At 39.8% G+C, this 24,164-nt stretch overlaps 1 protein-coding gene across 1 annotated transcript in view; it reads right to left on the reverse strand.

Annotated features, from left to right (window-relative positions):
* Nucleotides 1-24,164, reverse strand: part of myom2b (myomesin 2b) — a 68,262-nt gene that overhangs the window by 25,960 nt on the left and 18,138 nt on the right. Inside the window, exons 10-20 of the mRNA XM_060924625.1 lie at nt 22,208-22,349; nt 20,252-20,451; nt 20,112-20,165; nt 14,245-14,372; nt 13,598-13,781; nt 12,039-12,213; nt 11,155-11,276; nt 3,970-4,157; nt 3,745-3,871; nt 2,324-2,502; nt 460-574 (exon numbers count right to left, since the gene is read on the reverse strand). Coding sequence (XP_060780608.1) covers nt 460-574; nt 2,324-2,502; nt 3,745-3,871; nt 3,970-4,157; nt 11,155-11,276; nt 12,039-12,213; nt 13,598-13,781; nt 14,245-14,372; nt 20,112-20,165; nt 20,252-20,451; nt 22,208-22,349 — 1,614 coding nt within the window. The remainder of the gene's footprint in view (nt 1-459; nt 575-2,323; nt 2,503-3,744; nt 3,872-3,969; nt 4,158-11,154; nt 11,277-12,038; nt 12,214-13,597; nt 13,782-14,244; nt 14,373-20,111; nt 20,166-20,251; nt 20,452-22,207; nt 22,350-24,164) is intronic.

Genomic DNA, 24,164 nt, shown 5'->3' on the forward strand with positions numbered 1-24,164 from the left:
CGCATCTGTCCTTCATTGTCCGATGGTGTCCTATCCTCACACTGTCTCTCTCTCTCTCTCTCTCTCTCTCTCTCTCTCTCACACACACACACACACACACACACACACACACACACACACAAGTCCACAGTGCACTCTGCTGGTGGAAGGGTGTGCCTTCCTTTCTCGTGTATGAATGTTTTAACCAGTTCAAGATGAATCATCTCGTTTGCTTTTTTTTCTTATCTACAGCCAGGCAGACATCTGCCTCCTGCACCACTTCAGAGTGCCGTCTCCCTCCCTCTTTCTATTTCTCTCTCTTTCTTTAACATGACCTCTCACACTGCAAGCTGTTTACGTTGTTCCCGTTTCTTCAGCCTGATGCCTCCCGATATAGCTGAGATGGTTGGCAGTCCATGTAGTAGTGGGCGTGTGGGCTGCTTAAATCTATGTGTTCGTGTGTGTGTGTGTGTGTGTTACCTGGAAGCGCCTTGGCACACACGGAGTCAGAGGATATCGAAGTATTTCCAATTCCTTGGGCGTTCTCAGCACGCACACGGAACACGTAGGATGATCCCATCTCCAAGTCCTTCACCTAAGAATCACACATTACATTGTTTTTTGTGTTATACATTATGTGTATTTTATACTGTATACAGTGGTGCTTGAAAGTTTGTGAACCCTTTATAATTTTCTATATTTCTGCATAAATATGACCTAAAACATCATCAGATTTTCACACAAGTCCTAAAAGTAGATAAAGAGAATCCAGTTAAACAAATGAGACAAAAATATTATACTTGGTCATTTATTTATTGAGGAAAATGTTCCAATATTACATACCTGTGAGTGGCAAAAGTATGTGAACGTCTAGGATTAGCAGTTAATTTTAAGGTGAAATTAGAGTCAGGTGTTTTCAATCAATGGGATGACAATCAGGTGTGAGTGGGCACCCTGTTTTATTTAAAGGACAGGGATCTATCAAAGTCCGATCTTCACAAGACATGTTTGTGGAAGTGTATCATGACACAAACAAAGGAGATTTCTGAGGACCTCAGAAAAAGCGTTGTTGATGCTCATCAGGCTGGAAAAGGTTACAAAACCATCTCTAAAGAGTTTGGACTCCACCAGTCCACAGTCAGACAGATTGTGTACAAATGGAGGAAATTTAAGACCATTGTTACCCTCCCCAGGAGTGATCGACCAACAAAGATCACTCCAAGAGCAAGGCGTGTAATAGTCGGTGAGGTCACAAAGGACCCCAGGGTAACTTCTAAGTAACTGAAGGCCTCTCTCACATTGGCTAATGTTAATGTTCATGAGTCCACCATCAGGAGAACACTGAACAACAATGGTGTGCATGGCAGGGTTGCAAGGAGAAAGCCACTGCTCTCCAAAAAGAACATTGCTGCTCATCTGCAGTTTGCTAAAGATCACGTGGACAAGCCAGAAGGCTATTGGAAAAATGTTTTGTGGATGGATGAGACCAAAATAGAACTTTTGGGTTTAAATGAGAAGTTTTATGTTTGGAGAAAGGAAAACCCTGCATTCCAGCATAAGAACCTTATCCCATCTGTGAAACATGGTGGTGGTAGTATCATGGTTTGGGCCTGTTTTGCTGCATCTGGGCCAGGACGGCTTGCCATCATTGATGGAACAATGAATTCTGAATTGTACCAGCGAATGTCAGGACATCTGTCCATGAACTGAATCTCAAGAGAAGGTGGTTCATGCAGCAAGACAATGACCCTAAGCACACAAGTCGTTCTACCAAAGAATGGTTAAAGAAGAATAAAGTTAATGTTTTGGAATGGCCAAGTCAAAGTCCTGACCTTAATCCAATCGAAATGTTGTAGAAGGACCTGAAGCGAGCAGTTCATGTGAGGAAACTCACCAACATCCCAGAGTTGAAGCTGTTCTGTACAGAGGAATGGGCTAAAATTCCTCCAAGCCAGTGTGCAGGACTGATCAACAGTTACCAGAAACGTTTAGCTGCATTTATTGCTGCACAATGAGGTCACACCAGATACTGAAAGCAAAGGTTCACATACTTTTGCCACTCACAGATATGTAATACTGGATCATTTTCCTCAATAAATAAATGACCAAGTATAATATTTTTGTCTCATTTGTTTAACTGGGTTCTCTTTATCTACTTTCAGGACTTGTGTGAAAATCTGATGTTTTAGGTCATATTTATGCAGAAATATAGAAAATTCTAAAGGGTTCACAAACTTTCAAGCACCATTGTATGCTGTACACTTTTTGTCCAAGTGTCAAACTGACAGTCCAGTAAAATGTTTTTGCATGCTTACTTTCACATAGACATCACCGGAGACATTACCTTTAGGTAGCAGTGGGTCACAGCACTGGCATTAGTAGTGATCCAGGTATCAGTACCTGTCTTACACATGTCCACATAGTACCCAGTGATGGAGCTGGCACCACTGTAAACAGGAGCCTTCCACTGCACCACCATAGAGTCATCTCTGACTTCAGTGACACTCAGATCATAGGTTGGACCTGGGCAGAAAGTTTCCAAAAGTCGGAGTCCACCATCCTCAATAATTGTTTTCAATTCATCATTTTTCTAGTAATACTGATCATAAATCAAGGCAGTGTCATGGGTGGGTGATATTTTGATACATGAACATTATTCTACAACTCTACATTGTCTAAATGTGTGTCAGATGTGCTACTGAAATCCAGTCGAATCTATATCACACCCCAATCTACAGGGTGTCCCCAAAAAATGTGCTCACATTTTGACTCCTCATAACTCATTGGATTTTTCATTTCTTTTCAGATCAAATTAGCCCTAATAATGGCAGAAGTACGACTAAGTTTTGAAGAAAGAAAATGTATCATAAAGTGCTACTTTAAAGTGTTTAGAGTGTTTCGGGGGGGGCTTCTGTTTATGCCACGCCCATTTTATGTTGAAATCCAAATTATAGATATGTACATTTTTAGTGTAAAACACAGATAGAGAAACAATTGTATTATTATAGCACTCAGGACTAACTTATATCTGCAAGGAAATGAAGTTTGATTTAAAAATTTGATACCTACAATCGTTTAAATACTTTTTTTCACCTGATATTTGGTGTCTGAGGTTTACAATTTCAATAAACATTAATGTAGCTAACAACTGATGGATGTTCCATAAATCTATGCTCAGATGACACTGTAAAACTTTGAAATCTCATTTTTAATTTGTGATCGTGTCAAACAGACGGCATAGTCCATGGGTTCAAAGTAAAAAAAAAACGTATTATCGTCAGTGTCACTTCAAGCTTTCTGGTACATTACATTACAGGCATTTAGCAGATGCTCTTATCCAGAGCAACGTACATTGACCACACACACACACATATCCAGTGCCTGGAGAGCAGGTAGGGGTTAGGTGCCTTGCTCAAGAGCACTTCAGCCATGGATTTTCCTGCCAGTTTAGGGAATCAAACCAGCGACCCTTTGGGCCCAAGGCTGTGTCTCTCACCTTTAGGCCATGGTTGCTGGTATAATTATGAAGACTTCCAACTACTTCTATTATCCAGTGAAAAGCTAACAAAGTGAATACTAAACACTAGAAATGTTTTGGCTTGGCTGAGAACATGTACAGAAAATTGTTTCAAAGATTTTTTTCACCAAACGATGACTAATTTTATTGGGGAAGAAAATGCAAAAGCATTTTCACTTGCATTGTTTAAGGCTTTCATCAGGTCACGTAGTATTTCTTTAATGTACAGTCTGTGTGGTGTTTGTTACCTGGCTCAGGCATGTTCCATGCCTCACATACGAACGGAGGGCTAACAGCAGATGGATCACTCAAGCCGATTAAATTAGCAGCATAAACCCTGAACTGATACACTGACCCAGGAGTCAGGTTTGGAACCTGTAGACATGGAAAAGAAAAATGACACATCATTTGAAATTTTTCATCTAAAACTAACGTCAACCATGGCAGAGTGTAGCAGGTAAATTTGTAGAAACCTTGTATCGCCTCTCCTTAAGGGGAGGGACGTTGACTTCGTGCCATGCTTTCTTGGCCACATTGTACTTGTCGATGTAATAGGCAGTGACCTCAGCTCCCCCGCAGCGGACAGGATGCTTCCAGCTGAGCACCATGGATTGGCCATCGCAGTGGAGGAGAGCGATGTCGTATGGAGCTGAGGGAGGCTCTGCACACAAGATAGATGACTTGCGCTTTACGTGCCTATTACTCAATGTCCACAGCAACACGCTGTACTCTGGCTATCTCTGGCTTTTAATAAAGTCAATTCGTGACCATTTATTGTCTGCTGTGACTTATAATGCAGGAATGATTTATGGTGGATGCAATACATTATGACTGGTATTTGTTGCGAATTATGAATACGAGCCTGACATGAAAGTGGTTGTTTAAATCAACATTCAGAAAGTTTTCTATGCTAAGTCACAATGCATCCACTGTCATAAACTCCTGCAGTATTAAGGCCACACACTGATTTATGAAGCAATTTTATTTGCTTCAGCATTATGCTGAACGTAATATGGATGACTGTCTGGGCACATACTGATTATTCGGTATATTTGATCTGAAATTTTTACGTGTGTAATGTATATTCACTCCCTCACTGGGTAACCACTTTATTCTGGTTAGGTTGTTCTTCAAGTTTCTATTTCAATGCTTCACATTACTTTCGAGGAAGCACAGTGATGTAGTGGTTAGCACTGTCACCTCACAGCAAGAAGGTTCTGGGTTCGAGCCCAGCAGCTGATGAAGGCCTTTCTGTATGGAGTTTGCATGTTCTCCCCGTGTCTGTGTGGGTTTCCTCCAGGTGCTCCGGTTTCCCCCACAGTCCAAAGACATGCAGGTTAGGTTAATTGATGGCTCTAAATTGACCGTAGGTGTGAATGTGAGTGTGAATGGTTGTCTCTCTCTCTCTCTATGTGTCAGCCCTGCGATGACCTGGCGACTTGTCCAGGGTGTACCCCACCTCTCGCCCATAGTCAGCCAGGATAGGCTCCGGCTTGCCAGCGACCCTGCACAGGATAAGCAGTTACGGATAATGGATGGATGGACATTACTTTCAGACTTGAAGAAAACCAAATAGGCTACAGTGGTCCACAGCATTGATTATGTGCAAGACTAGATTAATACCAGCTTTTTATTCTGAAAGACTTGGCGAAATCCAAAGGATATCTGTTGTCAGGTGTTGTGTTTCACACCCAGCTACAACCCTGATTCCAAAAAAGTTGGGATAAAGTACAAATTGTAAATAAAAATGGAATGCAATAATTTACAAATCTCAAAAACTGATATTGTATTCACAATAGAACATAGACAACATTTCAAATGTCGAAAGTGAGACATTTTGAAATTTCATGCCAAATATTGGCTCATTTGAAATTTCATGACAGCAACACATCTCAAAAAAGTTGGGACAGGGGCAATAAGAGGCTGGAAAAGTTAAAGGTACAAAAAAGGAACAACTGGAGGACCAAATTGCAACTCATTAGGTCAATTGGCAATAGGTCATTAACATGACTGGGTATAAAAAGAGCACCTTGGAGTGGCAGCGGCTCTCAGAAGTAAAGATGGGAAGAGGATCACCAATCCCCCTAATTCTGTGCCGACAAATAGTGGAGCAATATCAGAAAGGAGTTCGACAGTGTAAAATTGCAAAGAGTTTGAACATATCATCATCTACAGTGCATAATATCATAAAAAGATTCAGAGAATCTGGAAGAATCTCTGTGCGTAAGGGTCAAGGCCGGAAAACCATACTGGGTGCCCGTGATCTTCGGGCCCTTAGACGGCACTGCATCACATACAGGCATGCTTCTGTATTGGAAATCACAAAATGGGCTCAGGAATATTTCCAGAGAACATCATCTGTGAACACAATTCACCATGCCATCCGCCATTGCCAGCAAAAACTCTATAGTTCAAAGAAGAAGCCGTATCTAAACATGATCCAGAAGTGCAGACGTCTTCTCTGGGCCAAGGCTCATTTAAAATGGACTGTGGCAAAGTGAAAAACTGTTCTGTGGTCAGACGAATCAAAATTTGTAGTTCTTTATGGAAATCAGGGACACCGTGTCATTCAGACTAAAGAGGAGAAGGACGACCCAAGTTGTTATCAGCGCTCAGTTCAGAAGCCTGCATCTCTCATGGTATGGGGTTGCATTAGTGCGTGTGGCATGGGCAGCTTACACATCTGGAAAGACACCATCAATGCTGAAAGGTATATCCAGGTTCTAGAGCAACATATGCTCCCATCCAGACGACGTCTCTTTCAGGGAAGACCTTGCATTTTCCAACATGACAATGCCAAACCACATACTGCATCAATTACAGCATCATGGCTGCGTAGAAGAAGGGTCCGGGTACTGAACTGGCCAGCCTGCAGTCCGGATCTTTCACCCATAGAAAACATTTGGCGCATCATAAAACGGAAGATACAACAAAAAATACCTAAGACAGTTGAGCAACTAGAATCCTACATTAGACAAGAATGGGTTAACATTCCTATCCCTAAACTTGAGCAACTTGTCTCCTCAGTCCCCAGACGTTTACAGACTGTTGTAAAGAGAAAAGGGGATGTCTCACAGTGGTAAACATGGCCTTGTCCCAACTTTTTTGAGATGTGGTGTTGTCATGAAATTTAAAATCACCTAATTTTTCTCTTTAAATGATACATTTTCTCAGTTTAAACATTTGATATGTCATCTATGTTCTATTTTGAATAAAATATGGAATTTTGAAACTTCCACATCATTGCATTCCGTTTTTATTTACAATTTGTACTTTATCCCAACTTTTTTGGAATCGGGGTTGTACTTTGGAAATCATGGAACACACAGTAGTTAACATTTAGTTTTGAAAAGATCCCAAATGTCATTTGGAAGAGGTTTTTTTTTCTTTTTCTGCAATTTGACAGAAAAATGTGCTTGAAACTGTCCGTGAAAATAGTTGAAGTTTCAAATGCCTGGTTCCATACTAAAGCAAGTGTTGCAGCTATACCCACTGGATGACTAACAAAGATGGAAAGCTGCTGCTTTAAGGTCTTAATCAAAGTTGGTCAAAGAGGTACATGAGTATTTATATGGGGAAAGTTATGTGTATTCAGAGACGGGTTATTCCATTCCATTCCATTATCCGTAACTGCTTATCCTGTGCAGGATCGCGGGCAAGCTGGAGCCTATCCCAGCTGACTATGGGCGAGAGGCGGGGTACACCCTGGACAAGTCGACAGATCATCGCAGGGCTGACACATAGGCTACATCCACACGACAACGGCAACGAGATTTTTTTTTTTTAAATATCGCGTCCACATGGGCAACGGATCAGTAAAATATCAGGTTCATATGGCAACGCAATGCTTGCTGAAAACAATGCAATTCACATGCCACACCTCTACGTGCGCTGTAAGACGGTCCCATCGGAGACACCAGAACAATAGAAGTAGACGCATGCGCAGTTACTATCCCTGTCACTGTCACACGCACACACTTTCTCACTCCCTATCCTATGGATATGGTCCCTTTAAATCACGTGCTCGTTTTTTGAATGGAGACACCGAAAGAGGAATGAACAGGGGTAGATGGAAGCCGGTACGCCAACATTCTGATATCCTCCAGAATTCTTTAATGGTCCGGAATAAATTGAATGCTACACATTGATGGATTACTTTGTTCTTCTACGCCCTTTTTGAGGAATGTATTGTCGGACTTAAACCAACATCTGAAGAGGTGAGATCGCTCCTTTTTTTTCCCCATTTTTGCTGGCGGGATTGACTCTGCCCTAAGGGCTATTCTCTCACTCTCTCTCTCTCTTTCTCCTCTCTCTCTCACTTTGCACCATTACACAATAAATATCTCATCTCATCTCATCTCATTATCTCTAGCCGCTTTATCCTTCTACAGGGTCGCAGGCAAGCTGGAGCCTATCCCAGCTGACTACGGGCGAAAGGCGGGGTACACCCTGGACAAGTCGCCAGGTCATCACAGGGCTGACACATAGACACAGACAACCATTCACACTCACACCTACGGTCAATTTAGAGTCACCAGTTAACCTAACCTGCATGTCTTTGGACTGTGGGGGAAACCGGAGCACCCGGAGGAAACCCACGCGGACACGGGGAGAACATGCAAACTCCGCACAGAAAGGCCCTCGCCGGCCCCGGGGCTCGAACCCAGGACCTTCTTGCTGTGAGGCGACAGCGCTAACCACTACACCACCGTGCCGCCCACAATAAATATTCACAGTGAAAATATTTTGTAAGCGCGTTTCATGAACCAAGTTATAGGATTTGTTGACAACTCGCATCGAGTTCGTTACACTTCTACCCGGCGTGAAGCACGTGGTTGTGACGTCATCGTAAACAAATCCGTTCTCCTCATCCAGACGACTTCGCAACGGCTCCGTTGCCAGATTTTTTTCACTCTGGAACCTGTTCTCAAAAGATTTCGTTTTGGGGCACCCAAAATGCCGGTGCCATGTGGACGCCAGGCCGAAATGATAAACAATTTTATCAGATTCACCTGAATCCGTTGCCGTGTGGACAGGGCCATAGAGACAAACAACCATTCACACTCACATTCACACCTCCAGTCAATTTAGAGCCACCATTTAGCCTAACCTGCATGTCTTTGGACTGTGGGAGAAACCGAAGGACCCGGAGGAAACCCACACAGATACGGGGAGAACATGCAAACTCCACACAGAAAGGCCCCAGTCAGCCACTGGGCTCAAACCCAGAACCTTCTTGCTGTGAGGCGAGAGTGCTAACCACTACACCACCGTGCCTCCCAAGAAGGGTTATGCATAGACTTCAGTGTTTTTCCTCTATGTGTGCCATCCTTATTATGCACTTGAATTGAGTGTCAGTTTTGGGATATTTCAAAAGCATCTTGACCACCACCTTTAAGTGCAAGCGCTTTCCTTAAAACCTGAAAGAAACTGGGGATAGAAAATACTGACTTCAGAAGCTGCTCTTTTTTTTTTTTTGCTCTTAAGTGCAATACAAGGTAAAAGTCATTAGCACTGAAGTCAGACAGAATAGGCAAGTTTGAAAAGGGGTGTTTTAAGATGGGATTTGAAGGTTAGAAGACAATCAATATTATGAATGTCATGAGGAAAGAAAAGCATTCCAGAGGTGATGGGCGACACGACTGAAAGCTCTAAACCCCATGGTTATGATGGAATGAGTTGGAGGTATAATGAGATTGATGGAAGAAGAAGATCTAAGAGTACGAGAAGGTGTGCAGATTTGAAGTAAGTCAGAGAGAGTCAGAGGTGCTCGGTTATGAAGTGCCTTAAAAGTGAGAAGCAGAACCCAGTCAATACAGTTTTTAACAGGAAGTCAGTGAAGCTGCTGGAGGACAGGAGTCATATGTTCTCCTGAAGGAGTTCTAGTAATGATACAGGCAGCTGAACTCTGAACCAACTAAACTTTATGAAGAAGTTTGTGAGGAAGACCAGAGAGGATAGAGTTATAATAATCAACTTAAATTTATTTTGATTATCATAATTAATGTATGAGACCAATAAAAAAAGAAAAAAGACCAATATGATAACATGGTGATTAAATAAACATCTCAAAGGAATCTAGTATATTGGCAATATATTGCTGCATGAATCGGCCTAGTATTAATAGTCCTAATTATCATATTACATATCATGGCAACTTTCCATCTTTCCTGGTTAAGACAGTGGACTTCTGATAGGAAGGTTGTGGGTTGAAATCCCAGCACCACCAAGCTGCCACAGCTGGGCCCTTAATCCTCAACTGGTCTGTTGTATAAATGTAATATTACATAACTGAAGTCGCTCTGGATAAGGATGTCTGCCAAATTTCATAAATATAATTATTATACATACAGGGCACTGCTTTGATGGAATAAAAACATGTATTCTATTCCCTGCTTGCAGGTTTCAGCCATTTGGTTCGATAGTATGCAATATTGTTAGCATATCGCTTATCCTACTTGTATTACACCACTCTACCCAATTATGAATGAGAGTTGAATATGGTTTACGATATTGCATGGTTGTCAAGACAACGTCACACATCGAAGCTGATGTGAATATTCAATGAGTTTTCTGCTGCGCATGTGCAGAACCATTTCTTTGTTCGCCTGGAAAGAGAAAGACATGTCGAACACACAAAAGGCTACCGAAACTTCATTAAATGTTCTTCATACATATTTACAAGCAGTGACGAACCATTACTATTAGAGCTGGGACTTCAGCTCAGCCAAAATTTAGCCAGACACCAAAAAAGCAACAGGCAAAGGATTTTGTAAGGGATTAGCAGCAGGCTGCCAGTTAGCTCCGTTGTGTGTAGCTGTCGATGTTGATTTTAAAAGTAACTAAGTAAATTACATAGGGATATGAATACTTCAGTATGAGTGAAAAATACTGAGGCGAGCATGCATAGAAGAAGAGTCTGGAGGCAGAAATCTTAGTTTCTCAGTCATTAGCCTGTGCTACTTGCTCTCAATAGCACTGACTTGACTGCTTTATTAGCATTCACTAACACTACTGATGAACGCTACACTGGCTGGAAGGTGACTTCACTGCCAAGCTAACAGTGCCGACTCGCAGTTAAGCTCGCGTTGGCCTGCAAGAATGCTGATATGAAGCAAGTGTGTATAATAATAATAATATTATTATTATTATTAGCTGGCTTTTTTCATGGTCTATCAAATATATTCCATTCAGCTAGCATGATATTGAACTCGTTTTTGACTTCAACGACAGGCTTGACAGGCTTCCACCCTGATTGTTCTGAAATTTGTACAGTAGCACTTGATCCAGCTTGTCCCATTTTGCTTAACTGTTCAGACTTAACATATGTGCAGAATGTAGGATATTTTATCATGCTTTAATTTGCTATATTATTTTGTCAAATTAATAAAATAATGCCAATTCTATGTGCTCTTCTCAGAAGAAAATTTGCCCACATTGTAATTTATTGTTAACTCTTAACTACATACATTTTATTAATCTCTGAACAGGGTTGAGTTTACTTTTTTTTTATTCGTGCTTTCCATAATGCTTTTTAGTCCATCCCTGTCAGTGCAATAGCAAACTGGCAAAGACAATTGATTATTCTCCTAAGAAGACAAAATGGACTTTGTGTCCCAGCTTGACAGAGTAGTGGGCTTGGTCATGCACATACGTACTGAGAGCAGCTTTGACAGTCAGTGGCGCTGATTCCTGCGACTCCTCACTGAGACCCAGCTCATTGATGGCCTGCACGCGGAACGCATACGTTTCACCTGTTTTAAGACCGTGAATGACAAACCTGAAACACAAGCAGCGCTGCTTAGGTTTAAATCCAAAATGGTCAGAATAACAGATTTTGAGTATCACTTAAAATTAAAACACTTTTCAACTTGTACTTGCTACATTTCCAAACACATCACTACATTTCTCTGTTATCATATTTGTAAAGCCATAAGGTGACTTTGTTTTTTGCATCAAACAGCTGAGTTGATTGAAATTCCTAACAGAGATAACAGTAAAAATGAGACCTGATACCAATCACTGTAATCTGTCTGTTATTACTTACACTTCATACATTTATCAAAGCAGTTTGTACTGTGACAGCTAGCTATTAGCTTGTTATTATCTTGCTAGCTAGCAATTTGAGAGATTACGATTAAAGCTATTGCGAGTTACCTTAGCTAATGTTTTCTACATTCCTTTGTGAAAAGGCCACTAATTTAGCATCAGCAAGTAAAATCTGTGTGGGATGTCAATCAGATGTCTTTTTCTTTTATGAATATTTCTTTGACTTTTAGCATAATACTTTTAGTAAATTTCGGAGTGTATACTTTTCTACTTTAACTTGAATGAAGAATTTCATCTTTTACTAAAAGATGGGTAATTACATTATTTAGTGAAGAGTAAAGAATTTCTGTACTTTTACCACCTATGATCCTAGAAAGCTTCTTTTTTCTTTTAATGATTTATACATTCTATTTACCACTATCAGACTGAAACTTGCTCAGGAAAGCTCAGAAAACTGCAATATGCATTACACCGTTTTGATTAGAGGACATACTCTGTCTTCTTGTGCGGCTTGTGGTTGGCAGAGATCCAGTTCTTTGATCCTTTAACACACAAGTCAATATAATAGCCAATGAGGTTATTTGGCTCCTTTGGAGGGGCCCACTGGATCAGAACAGATGTATTGGTTTCTCTTGTGGCCACAACCTGACCAGGAGCTGAAGGAACACCTGGAGAATCAGAGAACCTCATTACAATGATCATCCACTGCTGATTAAACTTCCAGATGACTTTCAGAGCATGCATTTGTTACGGCTTATAGCAGCATTGGCAATTTAATTACTGTTCTCCTGATCTAGCCTTGAAATCAACTTCCATTTTTGGCTCACTCTTCAGGTCGAAGTGTAGCTATGGGGGGTGTTCAGGGTAATTCCTAATGTGGGTGGTTGGCAAATACTTATACCACGTGTTTGAGTATGTATATACACACAGTATTTGCACCTAAACATCAAATAAATGTGTCCTTTAGTTTGTTTAATCACATTTCTTGGCTGCTTTTATGAGAAACAGGATTAAAAAATTAAAAGTCTGTGTGTTCCAGCTACACTCTGAGCATAGGGATATTGAACAGATGAAATACTGGAGGCTCACTGTGCCATGTGTGCCCAGAATATATATAAAATATTATATATATATATATATATATATATATATATATATATATATATATATATATATATATATATACACACACACTACCGTTCAAAAGTTTGGGGTCACTTTGAAATTTCCTTATTTTTGAAAGAAAAGCACTGTTCTTTTCAATGAAGATCACTTTAAACTAATCAGAAATCCACTCTATACATTGCTAATGTGGTAAATGACTATTCTAGCTGCAAATGTCTGGTTTTTGGTGCAATATCTCCATAGGTGTATAGAGGCCCATTTCCAGCAACTCTCACTCCAGTGTTCTAATGGTACAATGTGTTTGCTCATTGCCTCAGAAGGCTAATGGATGATTAGAAAACCCTTGTACAATCATGTTAGCACAGCTGAAAACAGTTGAGCTCTTTAGAGAAGCTATAAAACTGACCTTCCTTTGAGCAGATTGAGTTTCTGGAGCATCACATTTGTGGGGTCGATTAAATGCTCAAAATGGCCAGAAAAAATGTCTTGACTATATTATATATATATATATATATATATATATATATATATATATATATATATATATATATATATATATTTTTTTTTTTTTTTTTTTTTTTTTTTACAAATCATATGGTGGTTTTATTTAGTATATTTCTTTGAAATTCATTCCTGGCTACACCACTGACTTCAGATGACCATTTCTGTAAAATTTATTTCATAAGACCCAATTAATCTTATCCTCCTAACTATAAGCAATATAAACACCCAAACAAAACACACCATTCACATGCTTGAACATCCTCTTAATGGCAGATGTGAGGGTTATAACAAAATACAAAAGACATTTGAATAGGAAAAAAAACACTTTGGAATAGAAATACATAAATAAACATATTTCTATTTGTGAAATCATGCCTGGGTAGAAAAATAAAATGCCTTGAACCATTTTGTTCAAGTTCTTACCACGCAGTTCTTGAGTTTTGATGGGGGCAGTGGGCTTGGAGGGCTCACTGGTGCCATACATGTTCGCTGAGAGGATGCGGAAAAGGTATTCCGTCCCTTCAGCCAGGTTGAAGACGGCGTAGCGCGGTGAACGCACTGGCACTTGAGTGTTCACTCTCTGCCAGGAGTTACTGCCAACCAGAGTCTAAGCCATTGAAAAGCACTCCATTACTTCACCCAGCTGTGTCAGCTGACAATCAAGAAACTCTTACAATAATTCCAGTCTCTCAATTCACAGATTTAAATAGATGGTTAATTACAACTGTCTTTAAAGTGTTAACATCAGCAGTGAAATTGATTTGATGGGGGGGTAGTGAGCTTTGTGGAACAGAGAGTGAGATTAAAATCGAGTGTGTGGGTTTTTTGTTTTTTTTTATCACTCTTTGCCAGCAACGGCTTCCATCCAGAGATTAAACCAATCCATCAAAAAGCACTCCATTACTTCACACAACAATGCCAGCTAGCAATCGAGAAATGCTTACACCAAACTGCTCCTCTTAGTTTATGTGCATAAACTGATGGCTAACTGTAAATAAAAGTGTGAACGTGATACGGACTAAGTGAGCATCAAATGGGTTACCTTTATGGCACTTTATGACTGTACCAACCTTCTCGATGTAATACCACATGGGGGTCCTGTTGTGGTACACCGGGGGGGTCCAGCTGAGCACAACATATGTTCGATCAGTCTCAGAGGCGTAGACACTGGATGGCGCTCCAGGAGGTGTTCCCTCAGCTGCAGCCAAATCACATCAAACAGAATTACTGCATGCGAAAAACAGTGTTTCATCTTCAATCCTTTTCTCATCCACAAACACTTCTCGAAAACATCTCAGTGTCATTCGTTATGCTTTCAAAAGATATTATATGATGGGACTGTTAAAATGTGAGCATCATCTGCATTATTGGTGTAAACACCCACACAAACACACACACTCCTGACAACAGTTGATGTGTTAATTCCAGTTTGAAAAAGTGCCACAGATGGTCGGACACTCCTTTCCTGATGGAATTCTCATCAAAATCTAATCAGCACCTCTCGATTGGTGAGCCAATTATGGCCGGGATAATTACTGTTTTTTGCAACAACAAAAAAAGATAAAACCATGAGAGGAATAATGAAAATAAAACAAACAAAAGGTGATGGGCCAAGGTTTAATTGTATCTACAAGGAATAATACGAGTAAAGCTGATCAGAGGAAAGCAAAACAAACAAAATATGACTGAATAAAGTACGGTGGTGCTTGAAAGTTTGTGAACCCTTTAGAATGTTCTATATTTCTGCATAAATATGACCTAAAACATCATCAGATTTTCATACAAGTCCCAAAAGTAGATAAAGAGAACCCAGTTAAACAAATGAGACAAAAATATTATACTTGGTCATTTATTTATTGAGGAAAATGTTCCAATATTACATATCTGTGAGTGGCAAAAGTATGTGAACCTCTAGGATTAGCAGTTAATTTGAAAGTGAAATTAGAGTCATGTATTTTCAATCAATGGGATGACAATCAGGTGTGAGTGGGCACCCTGTTTTTCAATTTAAGAACAGGGATCTATCAAAGTCTGATCTTCACAACACATGTTTGTGGAAGTGTATTATGGCACGAACAAAGGAGATTTCTGAGGACCTCAGAAAAAGCATTGTCGATGCTCATCAGGCTGGAAAAGGTTACAAAACCATCTCTAAAGAGTTTGGACTCCACCAATCCACAGTCAGACAGATTGTGTACAAATGGAGGAAATTCAAGACCATTGTTACCCTCCCCAGGAGTGGTCGACCAACAAAGATCACTCCAAAAGCAAGGCGTGTAATAGTCGGTGAGGTCACAAAGGACCCTAGGGTAACTTCTAAGCAGCTGAAGGCCTCTCTCACATTGGCTAATGTTAATGTTCATGAGTCCACCATCAGAAGAACACTGAACAACAATGGTTTGCATGGCAGGGTTGCAAGGAAAAAGCCACTGCTCTCCAAAAAGAACATTGCTGCTCATCTGCAGTTTGCTAAAAATCACGTGGACAAGACAGAAGGCTATAGATAGTTTTCACTGATGTCACGGCATTCCGGGGAACGCCCCCCAGCCGCCATCTTGCGGGGCAAACAAAACGGACCATCGCCACTACCGGCTACGTTATCTCGGACGAATTTATGAAGTTATATAGTCAGTTTTCTAAAATAAAGATCAATGTCGGCAAAATCAAGCAAATAGAAGTATATAGATACATTAGACGACATCTCACGACAACGGTATGCAGCCAAACTGGCCTTGATTGGGGGAATTGACCCCTACGAAGTGGACAAAGATGCATTTTCAAGTGACTATGCAGGGCTGCCAAAGCCTGAAACTGCCAAAGCCTGCTCCAAAGCCTGAAACTGACTTCATCAAACTTTAAAGGCTGTCTGATATATACAACTTTATATATTCACAGCCATCGGCGTCGCCAGGGGTATTTTACTGGGGCACGTGCCCCAGTATAGATCTGTAGTGCCCCAGTAAAAAAAATCCAGTGACGAAACGCTCTGAATTTTAAACTTGGGAATAGCTGCAATTTAATTAATTCATAACGTGGGGTAGGCTAACCGATGCGCGAAGAAGACCATCTACAATGCTTTTACATTGGTAGTTTTGGCTGGCCTCGCGCACACTAAGCAATGTGAAAAAAGTGTGCGCGTGACATGAGTAACATCTTGGTTGCTATGGGGACCGCAGACTCCAGCAGCCCTCAGATGCAATGAAATTCAGAGCAGGGGAAACCATCTCTCCGTGTTTTTCAACTGTTTACAGGTTAGTAGACAGTAATTCCACTGTCATTTTTGTAACACACACACACACACACACACACACACACACACACACACAGTGGTGCTTTTAGAGGCTTTTGGATTGTGTTTAGAGATGTTCAATGCTGAAAATGCGTGTGCTTACAAAGATATGTTTGGTGATTTAAAAGGTATCAAGTGTGAATACTGTTGGCCATTAAGTACTCTTGGTTGAGTTTAAAAACTCGGCGGTGTTGTATTGTATGTTAATATGTTCTTTTACAATATTACCAACAGTATAAGTATTACATTGCTATTATCACAAATGTTGCAAATATTCATACTGTTATTATTAAATGATTGACCTGGATTCAGTGTCCTCGTAATCATTTTGAGTTTTACAGCTCTAGTGACTAGTTTTAAGCAGGCCGTTTCTAAATATAAATATCAATATATAAATATATATTACATAAAATATAATATATATTACATAAAATGTAATATATATTATATAAAAAATATAAATATAAATATAGTGCAAAATTTTTAGCTCGCGCGCTTCGCGCGCTCGCATACATTTCCTGTGCCCCTTTTGTGCCCCAGTATGGTCTTGGGTCTAGTGACGCCCCTGTTCACAGCGCGCCTTTTGTCAGATGCCGCCTGAATCGCGCGGATCCGATTTTTTTTTTTAGGGGGGGCGTTGGAGTGTCTGATTATAATTTCAAAGTAAATTCTGTATTAAAATTACTAAATAAGCAAATCCGTTACAGTCCATGAAACAGGAAGTATAAGGATGAGAAAAAAACAGTTTAAATCGGAAAGCTGCGCACATTTGCGCAGTCCTGCACACCGGATCTGCGCGATTCAGGCGGCATCCACCAAAAGGCACGCTGTTTGCATCCCAAACACAAATCAAATCATACAGAATAGACCTAAAATGTTTTTCAAAAATTACCCTTGCGTGAGTGAAGTGACAAGTTTCAAATAGAAACGTGACAAACGAGCGATATTAAGTGTACATTACAATGTAAACGTACACTCAGTGGTTCCAGTTAGGCATTCTCCAGAGATTGTTCACATGATGTTTTGGTTTCCAAAAACAAACTTAAACACAATTGATTGTTTATTTAAACAACTTACCACTTATAAAATGATCGGAGCAGACTTTGCTGTGTTTGGAAGGCTGATAATCCTTGCGGTTGATTCTCGCAAGCCATAGATTTCTCCTTTGTATGCTGAGTTTCTTTGTTTGCTCACCTTTGTGCTCCCGTACAGTGGGAATTCCATAAAAGCTCCGCTTGACGTCATCATCTGACCTATTACGACAGCCGTGAATACAACAGGTGTGCACCATTGCTAGCTTTAAATAGCCTGCTTGGGTTCTTTTGAAGACTTTGTACTCGCGCGTTACAATGTGTGCTCAGTCACCCGTACGGTAAGCTTGACCCACAAGATGGCCGCCACTAGGGAATCCCCGACTCTGTGACGTCATGTGAAAACTATCTATTGGAAAAATGTTTTGTGGACGGATGAGACCAAAATGGAACTTTTTGGTTTAAATGAGAAGCGTTATGTTTGGAGAAAGGAAAACACTGCATTCCAGCATAGGAACCTTATCCCATCTGTGAAACATGGTGGTGGTAGTATCATGGTTTGGGCCTGTTTTACTGCAACTGGGCCAGGACAGCTTGCTATCATTGATGGAACAATGAATTCTGAATTATACCAGCGAATTCTAAAGGAAAATGTCAGGACATCTGTCTATGAACTGAATCTCAAGAGACACTGGGTCATGCAGCAAGACAACGACCCAAAGCACACAAGTTGTTCTACCAAAGAATGGTTAAAGAAGAATAAAGTTAATGTTTTGGAATGGCCAAGTCAAAGTCCTGACCTTAATCCAATCAGAATGTTGTGGAAGGACCTGAAGCGAGCAGTTCATGTGAGGAAACCCACCAACATCCCAGAGTTGAAGCTGTTCTGTATGGAGGAACGGGCTAAAATTCCTCCAAGCCAGTGTGCAGGACTGATCAACAGTTACCAGAAACGTTTAGTTGCAGTTATTGCTGCACAAGGAGGTCACACCAGATACTGAAAGCAAAGGTTCACATACTTTTGCCACTCACAGATATGTAATATTGGATCATTTTCCTCAATAAATAAATGACCAAGTATAATATTTTTGTCTCATTTGTTTAACTGTGTTCTCTTTATCTACTTTTAGGACTTGTGTGAAAATCTGATGATGTTTTAGATCATATTTATGCAGAAATAGAGAAAATTCTAAAGGGTTCACAAACTTTCAAGCACCACTGTATGCATTTATTGATTTCCTTTATTGATTTTTGGGTCAAAACATCTAGATTTAGGAAAGTTAATTTTTTTTTATTATTTCAGCTCTTTTTGAAAGAGATAAAATATTTAACAATTTTTCCACAAAATCGAGTCATACATGAGCTGACAGCCGATGGGGCGTGTAGCACCAAGTCGGCTATAAGCCATGTATGACAAAATTGAGTGGAATAACTGTTTTATTCTATCCACATTCACTGGATTTTGAGTAAGAGAGCAGTTTTATTTTTATTTTTTTCAAATTCAATAAATAAAAACTTGATACAAAACATCCGACTTCGACGTTCATTTCCACTTCGAATGTAAACAAACCGGCGAAATGACAGTAGCAATTTGTGAAAAATGCGAAAATAATAATTCGTGAAAAATAAAAAAGATACATTCTTACCATCAAATACTTTCATTCCATATTTTGTTGCTTTTTTTATATTTTGGGGGATTTTGTTTTCGAGTAGAGTTTTTATTTTGTCCTCTGTTGGTTCAGCAACACACTCTGCCATTTTGTTTTTCTCTACTCACAGTGTATGAGCTGATATCCTCGTAGTTGAGCAGCCAATCAGAGCATGCGATTGCTTATATACAGTGAATGTGAATAGAATAAATTTGAATATCCTCTTTGGACATGGGTTTTTTCTTTATTTAATCATCATAAACTGATATTTTCTATTAAATTAACTGCTACTGACTCAAATAATACATTAATGACTAGTCATTATCTTGTGTAAATAAAATTGATGGAATAAAAATGATTCTTGATGAAAGTCAAAATTTGTGACATTAACCATTTCACGTTAATATGAACACCTGTACAGCTGCTCATTTGTGCAAGATTGGAAAAATATCAGTTTCAGCGAGTCTGTGTCCTCACAGTCATGTTCTTGGCTTACAGAAATGGAACACGATGACACCTTCTGCTATTGTAGCACATCCGCACCAAGGTTCAGCATGTTGTGCATTCTGAGATGCTTTTTTGCTCACCACGGTTGTAAAGAGTGATTATTTGACTTACCATGACTCTACTTATCAGCACAAACCATTCTGATTATTTTCCTCTGAATCGATCTTTCACAACAACAAGGTTTGTTGTTGGTTCCCCCCCCCCCCGTACCTTCTGTGAAAAGTCTAGAGACTGTTGTGTGTAAATATCCCAAGAGATCAGCAGTTTCTGAAATACTCAATCCACATCATCAGGCCTCAACAGCCATGCTAAATTAGGAAAAGTCATTGTCAAAGTCAAAGTTCTAAGCATTGCACTGCTGCCCCATGATAATTGCATGAATGAGAAGGTGTGCAGGGGTTCCTAATAAAGAGGTCAGTTTAGTTTTGAAAGAACTGAATGATCACATGATTCCACACTACCTTCAAGGTCATCGTGATGGGTAACAATGTCAAGTTTTCCACCGAGTCTTGCAGCTGTTAAAACAAAAAGCAGGAGTTAATCCAGAATCTGACACACACGATATCATTTATAACAAATTAGAGATTTTGCTTATTTTTACCATGAAGTCTCTCAAACTCGGTAGGATCCACTGCAGCGATGGGTTCAGACATTCTGGAAGGTCTGCTGATGCCATGTGCATTAACAGCACGCACACGGAAGTAATAGGAATGACCCTCGAACAGGCCGGGCACGGGGTATTTACAGATCTTAATGGGAGAGTCATTACACTGCACCCAGTTCTCCGTTCCAACCTCACATCTGTCATGGGGTTCAAGCAGAGACAATAAAATGGACAAGGACAAGAAAATTATTTTTCCTAAAAGCATCCATTATGACTGTCTCACCATACAATTGAAAAGTCAATGAAAATTACAGTCCATTATTAAAATGTGTAAGTGTTTAAGACATTTCGTGCTTACTCATAACAGACAAACTCTTTTCTTTTTTACTATTTTCAGAAAGAAAATCCCATAGCATGTTACGTTTCCAATGATATGATCACTATTGTGTAAAAACAAGATTTCCAGACCATATAATAAGGAAAAGCCTCAAAATGTGTGTAGTGTTCTGACGTCTGTGTCTGTTCCTGAAACTTAAGCTTAATTAAAAAAAAAAAAAGCCTCAATGAGGCTGTAGCTCATACCAGCCACTGTTTTTGTGTGGGAGTTTGAAATGCAATCAATCCTGTGGGAGGAGTAGCGATTTTCGTGAAATTGCACGTGACCCCTCTGTAGCCTCAGCCATGATAGGTGGCGCCACCTGGTGAACAATTCTTGTTGTAATATGTCTTTAGAGTCTTCTGGGTGAGTTTCAGTGAAAACATCCCAGCAGTTTACGAAGAGCACCGTTTAATGTGACAAGTCACCCAAAAATTTCAGACGCCAATAAAATCGTAAATATGACAGGTGGTGCAACTGTCTTGACAACTTTTTATACATACCAACCTGGGGAACATTCCATAGGAGTTTGATCAAAATTGGATCACTCCTGTAGGAGGAGAAGCGATTTTCGTGAAATTGCACGTGACCCCTCTGTAGCCTCATCCATGGTAGGTGGCACCACCTGGTGAACAATTCTTGTTGGAATATGTCTTTAGAGTCTTCTGGGTGAGTTTCAGTGAAAACATCCCAGCAGTTTACGAAGAGCACCGTTTAATGTGACAAGTCACCCAAAAATTTCAGACGCCAATAAAATCGTAAATATGACAGGTGGTGCAACCATCTTGATAAGTTTTATGCACACCCACCTGGGGAAGATTGTATGCGAGTTTGATCAAAATCTGATCAATCCTGTAGGAGGAGTAGCAATTTTTGTAAATTGTGGACAGACAATGATGGACGACGGACGGACGGCGCATGATTGCATAAGCTCATCCAGCCTGGCCTGCAGCCGGATGAGCTAATGAAACCACCATTTCCAAAATACAGTATCATATAGTTTGATGACGCAAACAAACCTGTTCCTGTATGACTCATGAAAGGTCTTATTTGACAATCTGGCTTGCTTATAGCTCAACCAACTTGTGCCTTGGAAAGTCAAGTAGTGAATAAATAAAATTACAAAAACCTCACTGAGTGCTGGTTTGTAATTCAAACAAAATGGGGAAAATCTTTTTTTACTGCTAAACTGTGAAGCTGTGAGTGGATTTCCAATTATACATTTTTATATGCATCTCTGTGACAAGATTTAAAGAATTTCAGTGCATTTCTATGCCAAATAATACCTACATTTGAAAGCAATAGGTAAGACATTAGTTTTGGCACTGGCAGCATCACAGAAGGGTTAAAGTTGCCTTAAAAAGAAAGGCAAATACTTCCTCCAAATATTTTTTTCACTCATTTTTGAAAATGACTAATTAAAATGGCTCGAAATTACACTCCCAAAACACCTAATATAATATGTTTGTAAAATGAGATCCCTTTGATGCTTTACCATACTCTAGCACTCAGCAGCAATTAGTTAAGTTAGTTAGTTCGTCATGAGAGTAATCAGATACGTCAGCCCGCTCAGTCACCTATCAACAAAGTATCCAATGATGGGGCCTTCAGTGGTGGTGTTGGGTGGCTTCCAGGATACAATGACATAATCCCTGTTTGCATCATGGATCTTAATGTCCATGGGGGCTCCAGGGGCCAGAGGAACTGGAGGGGGACCATCTGTAAAAGAATCACAGCTCTGTGAAATGCTCAAGAAGATCTGCTCTTGTTACCATTTGAACATAATATAGCACACAAAATGATGTCATTATTTAACATAATTACTGTAAGTAAATCCAGTGTACTTCACTAACAAATACATAAAAAGTTCATCACAGTATACGGTAAAGTTTTCAGGGGAACAGAGCATTTTTGACAAAATTCCATAAGATGTCCTGCACATAAAACACACATGCCTGATAGCTGTACAACCCCAATTCCATAAATTTGGGACACTGTGTAAAATGTAAATAAAAAACAGAATATGACGATTTGCAAATCATGGAAACCCTATATTTCATTGAAAATAGTACAAAGACAACATGTCAAATGTTCTAACAGAAATTTTGTTGTTTTTTGAAAAATATATGCTCATTTTGAATTTGATGTCAACAACACGTTTCAAAAAAGTTGGCATAGGGGCATGTTTACTGCTGTGTTGCATCACCTCTACTTTTAATAACACTCTGTAAATGTTTGGGAACTGAGGAGACCAATTGCTGTAGTTTTGAAAGAGAAATGTTGTCCCATTGTTACCTGATATTTTACGCTTCATAATGCAGCAAATGTTTTCACTTGGAGACAGGTCTGGACTGCAGGCAGGCCAGTTTAGCACCCGGACTCTTTTACTACAGCGCCATGCAGTCTTAATATGTGTAGAAAGCGGTTTGGCATTGTCTTGCTGAAAGAAGGAAGGCCTTCCCTGAAAAAGATTCTGTCTGGATGGCGGCATATTGCTCTGAAACATGTATATATTATTCAGCATTAATGATGCGTTCCAAGATGTACAAGCTACCCATATCATGTGCACTAATGCAGGGGTTCTCAACCTTTTCTACTTTGAGACCCACCTATTCATACTTGTAATGAGTCGAGGCCCATTAAAAAATATCCCCAATTATTTTGGCTCATCTATTCTATTAGAATCTAATAATCATTTGTAAAGTGTATTAACGGAATGTAACATCACTCCCTGTCACAAATGGGAGCCCAGGAATTAAATAAGTACAATAAAAACAAACTATTTTAATTGTAGGTATTGTATTCAAAACTGTATGGATGTGCCAGAAGCCAACATAAAACCATGCATGCAGGGCATTCTCAGTCAAAAGGGATTAATGATCCAAAAGTGGAGTCTGGTCCATTAACATAAGAACTTATAGCCATGTTTGTGTACAGCAAACAAGCAAGTTATTAAAACCAAGAAGTACACTCAAAAGAAGTGGATATAGAAACCACTCAATGGGATAGATCCTTACATGTTAACAAAGAAGGATTTTTCCTACAAGTTGGAAAATTATCCATCCATCGAGTTCCCTGACATCTCAAACTACCTGGTGCTGCAAACATCATTCTACACGGTCAAACAGATGAAAACCTGGAAGAGCATAGAAGTGTACAACTTTTTATATGTGGCTGGGTTAAAGATCTGGGGATCAGGACACTACAAGATAGACAAATCTAAGTGCAGGAAGAGTGTTTATTTGCAGGCATGATATTTAAGTCAAGTTTATTTGTATAGCGCTTTTAACAACAGACATTGTCACAAAGCAGCTTTACAGAGAATTAAAGACTTCCAGCATGAGCTAATTTTATCCCTAATTTATCCCGGTGGCAAGGAAAAACTCCCTCAGACTACATGAGAAAGAAACCTTGAGAGGAACCAGACTCAAAATGGAACCTATCTTCATCTGGGTAATGACAGATAGCATGATTATAAATAACTTGCTTCTATAACTGTGTCCTATATAGTCACAGAGTATAACTGTGTAACCA

This window comes from Neoarius graeffei, chromosome 7, assembly GCF_027579695.1.
Source record: "Neoarius graeffei isolate fNeoGra1 chromosome 7, fNeoGra1.pri, whole genome shotgun sequence".
Taxonomy (NCBI): Eukaryota; Metazoa; Chordata; class Actinopteri; order Siluriformes; family Ariidae; genus Neoarius; species Neoarius graeffei.